At 38.1% G+C, this 6,091-nt stretch overlaps 1 protein-coding gene across 1 annotated transcript in view; it reads left to right on the forward strand.

Annotated features, from left to right (window-relative positions):
• The window catches only part of LOC102774018 (S-adenosyl-L-methionine-dependent tRNA 4-demethylwyosine synthase), a 108,316-nt gene that overhangs the window by 49,726 nt on the left and 52,499 nt on the right, over positions 1–6,091 (forward strand). Inside the window, exon 10 of the mRNA XM_006770850.2 lies at positions 4,407–4,525. Within this exon, the coding sequence (XP_006770913.1) occupies positions 4,407–4,525 (119 nt within the window). The remainder of the gene's footprint in view (positions 1–4,406; positions 4,526–6,091) is intronic.

Raw genomic sequence — 6,091 nt, forward strand, 5'->3', positions numbered from 1 at the left:
TTTGTGTTTTTATTTTTTTGTTTATTTCTGTAGGCTGTTTCTGTACTGAGGATCAGGCTGAATTGTAAACCTAATGTCATCTTATGTTTTATTCTGAGCCTTTCCTTAGGCATGTACAGTCACTTTTAATTTTTCCCCAAATATGCAGTTGTTTTTGAATGTCCTAGTCTTTTTTTTAAAAAAAATATTTTTATCCAGCTCAGAGAGGAAGGGAGAGGGACAGAAGCATCAATGATGAGAGAGAACCATCAATTGATTGCCTCCTGCATGCCCCCTACTGGGGATCAAGCCCGCAACCTAGGCATGTGCCCTTGACCGGAATTGAACCCGGGACCCTTCATTCTGCAGGCCAACGCTCCATTCACTGAGTCAAACCTGCTAGGGCAGAATGTTCTAGTCTTTAATGTGAAGCTCCTGAAAGGAGAAAACAACGAATGAAGGGCAATTAAGAAGAGGGAGTGTCCCTTTAAATCTCCTGGAAGTTACGGCAGATGGAGAGGGAGGGCTTGCAAAAATGGGAGGAGGTGCAACAACATCTGCCCACTTCTTTGTCTGCACCTCTGTGATTAGAAGCAGCAATCAGAAATCAGAGTGCAGATCCCCAATATTGGAGGACAGGGTCATTTTTACCTACCTTAGCTCCCACAAGCTGTGTGCAAGCTGTTCCAGGAAGAAGTGCACAGCTGCCTGCCTTGTGTCTGGTGGTGGTGTATGGGTAGCTCCTACTGTGCTAAGAGCTATCCTTGACAGATATTAACCATCTAGGGCAGCTGTGGGCAAACTATAGCCCACGGGCCAGATCCGGCCCGTTCGGCTGTTCTATCCGGCCCGCGGAGCCGAAAGAGCGGAGGGTTCTCTTGCTCTCCCCTCTGCTCCTTCACCAGCAGCAGTGTTAACATGGCAACGTCGGGAAACACGGCCGCAGCTCCTTCTTCTGAGTCCAGTTTAAGAACCCATTGTGGCCCTTGAGTCAAAAAGTTTGCCCACCCCTGGTAGGCCTTTCCCTGAAAGTTGCAAGCCTTCAACAGACCCCAGAGTTTCCACCAGTGTAGTTGCCTAGGTGGAGAACAGATTCCTGGTGCTTCTTGCTCCTCCATCTTCCCCAAATCATGTGTATGTGTGTGTTTACACAGTTTGGAATTTATTTTGCACTACAGTATGAAAAAAGTAGCTAAGTCAAGGGTGAGCAAACTTTTTCCTAAAGGGCCAGATGGTGACTCTTTTAAGTTTGTGGGTCATATGTTTCTGTACTGAGTTGCAGTTTCTCAGCTCTGCCATTGTAGCACAAAAGCAGCCATAGACAATAAATAAATAAATAAATGCAGTGACACTATCTCAAGAAGCTTTATTTACAGTAACAGACAGTGGACTGGATTTGATGCATAGGCTGTATGGAGTCTATCGACCTCTGCACTGAGCTCTTCATCCCTGTCAAAAATTGAAGAGCTTGAAATTTTACTATACTTGAAAGCTAACGAGTTAGCCTGCCACAGTTTCATGGATAGTGGCAGAGGATACGGACAGTTTGTTACTCATAATAATAGCAGTAGCCAGAACATCATCATTTTCTCTGGTTCTTGAGCCCTAGTTCTAATAAAGCAGCACTGTGGGGACCAGATAACATCTGTACATATGTTATAGGAGTGGACCCCCACACTTAGGGATTATGAATCTTTTATAATTGGGAATAATTCGGCTAGGACTTTTCCTTTGAGAGACATGTCTTTATTATATTGGACAGCAAGCAAAGCTATCATTTTGCTCTAGAAGGAGATGCTATCTTCCAAGGCTATTTACTATACAAACCCTTTTGAAGAGAGAGTCTAGAATAAAGACAGTCAGTGCCTCTTCTCTCAAGACATTCAGAGAGACCCATCGAGCATTGTATGCGTCCCTTCTTCTCCCTGTACCTCTGTTTCTAATTGATGTGCACAGAGCCTGCCTAGTGGTGTCTTGACTTCATTCATTGTGGCTCTGCTGGGCTGCAGTTGTATTTGTCCAGGCTCTTATTTACCTCCAGGATAAGAATTCATGGATTATCGAATCTGAGGCTATTCTCGATTCTTAACATGAATTCTAAGCATGTGCTGCTCTCCAGTCTTCTCTTTTCCACCTTGATCCTCCATTAATTTTCAGATGTGGGAGTACTTCCTTTGAAAATGTAATGTCTGAGGACTTCTGGTTTGGACAAGATGGCATAAACTCTTTTCTCTCTGCGCCTTCCTAAGATGCACAATTCTAAACCATGGAAAACACAAAAGGGAACCAAACAAGACCTCTGAAAGGCGGTAAGAGGACCCAGGACCGAGGGACAACAGAGCAGCGAGATGTCTTTCTCCCACCTAAAGAAGGCAGTTCTGACCCCAAGTGTCTTGATCCTTGATCTTGCAACAGTTGGCCACCAGGGAGGCTCATTCTTCCCCAGTATAGAATGGGAATCTCTGTGACAAGATCAGGGGAGACCAGTACCACTGGGAAAGGGGTTTGATTGGGAGCCCCGTTAACAATAAGCAGTTGGACAAGTACTCTCCTTTCCTGCTAGCTATGCAGTCTCCCTCTCCTGCCAAAAGATATCAGGGTAGCCAAGTGAAAACAAAATGATAGAGATCCCTCCCCACCACCCTATCCCTGTAACAAGTGAGCTGACTGGAGAAATGCTCTACTTTCCTGGGCCTGAGGCTTCACTACTTTCACTGAGGGATACCATGGCGACTGGAGGCTTTGTTATTCATCATGTGCACAGCATGCTTGGGTATATTAACTACTCAGTAAATAATGAAAATATGCACGTCTTCAACTGTTTCTCCATTGGCATGCTAGTGGGAATTACTCTGTGTTTGGCATTTGGTGGACTTTTAGTTTTCAATGCTATTTACAAGATTTGAATGTTTTCTTTGCCTTCTTGAATATTTTGTTGGAAATTTTGAAGAGTTTGTAACCACCATTATCCTGAACAATATTTTTCTTCCTTCATGCCTTTTTTTGCTCTTAATGCAAGTACATTTGACCCTTGAACAACGCGGAGGTTGTTTCCTGACCCTGACAGTCAAAAACCTGCGTGTAACTTTCGACTCCCTCAAAACTTAAACTACTAATAGCCTGTTGTTTACTGGAAGCCTTACCAATAACACAAATAGTCGACTAACACATATATTGTGTGTTATGTGTATTATGTACTGTATTCTCACCATAAAATAAGCTAGAGAAAATCAAAAGTTATTAATAAAATTATAAGGAAGAGAAAGCACCTATGCAATATTTATTGAAAAAAAAATTCTCATCTAAGTGAACCTGCACATTTCAAACCTATTTTGTTCAAGAGTCAACTGTACTGCGATGGAGGGGGAAGTCCTTTTATCAGTACAAAAAAATAAAAGACTTTCTAATCAACTGACATACTAGTAGTAATAAAGCTGGTAGATTTTATGTATAATTTTCTTCATTGTGGACAGCATTATAATATTAGTACACTTGACATGTGATGTGTAATGTGTATACACATACATATGTATAAAGACTACCTAACTGTGTCTCCTTGTTTGTTATTGCTGTTGTTAATACCATCATACTTCATTAACTTAGGCTTAAACTCTCGTTTATCTTAGGTGACTTTCTCTGTTTTGCCCCTCTGATCGGGAATGCCAGTGGTTGTACCTCTTTAGTACCATATTCCTCTCCTCTATTGATATTATGGGCTGTCATTATGACTTCTCTTGCGTAAACTCCTCATAACTTTCCCTTTTACTGAAATCATGTCAATGTTACTCAGAGCTTTTGGACAAATCTTTCTTATGTACCTTTTAAAGCTTGCTATCTTGTGACTCCAACCCTAATTAATCTGCAGTATTTCTTCAAATTACCCATCCTTACTGCTGTGGTTTTACCTCTCACGTATTAATCAGTGTTGTTTTTTAAAATAACCTACTTGTTATACATGTGGCTTGTCTCCTCAACTGTCCCAATATGTTCAAATTCTACTGTTCAGTTGACATGGATTATGCTCCAGGATGGATTCCCTTACCCACCCTCCTTTATTCAAAACAGAGATACTCTTTCATATGACCGGCTTCTGCATTTTCTGGAGACTGTGTTATCTATCCCTTTGCATTAAGTATTTTTGAACTGATATTATTTGAGACAGTTGGACGGATTTGAAAAATAAAAGCATAAATGATCCTTCCTATAGAGCTTTCAGAGTTAATGAATCTTAGGTTTATTTCATTGGGTTTTAGAAAATGCAAATCATTATCAGAACACTATAATGCTATAGTGTTAATTTTCTCCATCGTGCACATGCTATTAGGGCTACTTATGGTTATAAAACACATGGTTTCTTTAAAATGATGTCTTGGTGTTTCTGTGCTTTGAGGATTTTATTTAAATTATCATTTGTTTTTTATTCACAGTCAATGCTCCGAGGGAGAGGAGGTTGCTATAAACATACATTCTATGGTATCGAAAGCCATCGTTGCATGGAAACCACCCCGAGCTTAGCATGTGCAAATAAATGCATCTTCTGTTGGCGGTAAGTTAAAATTAATGGCCATGGTGGCCAAATATGTAATGATCTGTAATAATCAATTTCTGCCCAACACAACACTCAAATGTACCTAAAGCTTTGATGTTCCTGTAATCAATCCCTTTTCCATTCCTAATATTATATATTAGTGCATATGTTTGTTTTTCTTGACCAATTTTATCAGGGGCTTGTCAAGTTTTTTAGTTTTTTTGAATAACTTGATTTTAGCTTTGTATATTCTCTTCATTATACTTTTATTTTTTTGTTCAGTAATCTACTAACTATTGTTTTTGTTTCTCTGTTCTTTTTCTAACTTAAATTGGACCATTAACTCATTAATATTTAATCTTCTATAAGTCTGTAATTGTAAATTTCCCTCTAAGTATTCTTTAGCTACATTCCATGGATTTTGATTAGTTAATTATTCAATTGTGAATATTTTTTGATTTACATTATGACTTCTTTCTAACTCATGGATCAAAGAAATATTTATTTTAAAAATTGCACATAAGTTAGATTTTGGGGTTATATTTTTTGTCATTAACTTTCAACCAAGTGGTATTGTTACATGGTTTATACATGATTTCTAATACAAATTATTTAAAATTTATTGAGGAGTGCTGTCTGCTTAGTATATAGTCAGGTTTTAAAATCTACTATATGTCCTGAAAAGAGTACATTTTTAATGGTCAGATATTAAAACAGCCATAAAATCTATTCTTTGTTACTGTTCGTTTTATCATTATTTTGTAGTCCTTATTTAGTAGTCCTCTTTACCCATAATAATGTTTGTTGCCTTAAAATGTGTGTTTTCTGATTGTAATATAACTCTCTTTTTTGTTACTAACAATTGCCAGATCTTTTCCCTTCCTTTATGCAACGTCATCCTTTATGTGTCTTTATATTTTAGTCGTGTTTCTGATAAACAAGTATTTGGCTGGATCAGTTTTAAAAAATCAACTTTTTGAAGTTTTATTTACATACAACCAGATACCCCTATTTAAAATATACATCTCAATGAATGTTGGTATATGTGTATAACTGTGTGACTGTGACTACAATCAAGACATAGAACATTTTCATTATCCTGGAGTTCCCTTGTGCCCCACTTCTAGTCATTTTCTGATTTGCTTGTTGACAGTATACATTACTGTGCTTTTTCTATAGACTATATAAAAACGAATCACCCAGTATGCATTTGTATGTCTGTTATTTTTCCTCACTAAAATATTTTTGAGATTCATCCATGTTTTTAGGCTTATCAGTAGTTTGTTTCTTTCTGTTCTATGGTTTTACCACCATTTGTTTATCTGTGCACCTCTAGCGAGTACTATTTGAGTTGTTTCAAGGTTTTGACTAAATTATGAATAAAGCTTCTGTGGACATTAGTTTTTTGTAGACAGATATTTTCATTTCTCTTGGTTAAACACCTGTGCATAGAATTGCTGGATTTTCAAAAGTCAATTTGGACAATCTGTTTTTTAACTGGTGGTGTTTAGTTGGTCTTATAGTGATTTTTTTTCTTTATTGATTAAGGTATTACATATGTGTCCTTATCCCCCCATCCCCCCC

The sequence above is a fragment of the Myotis davidii genome, unplaced genomic scaffold, assembly GCF_000327345.1.
Source record: "Myotis davidii unplaced genomic scaffold, ASM32734v1 scaffold424, whole genome shotgun sequence".
Lineage (NCBI taxonomy): Eukaryota > Metazoa > Chordata > Mammalia > Chiroptera > Vespertilionidae > Myotis > Myotis davidii.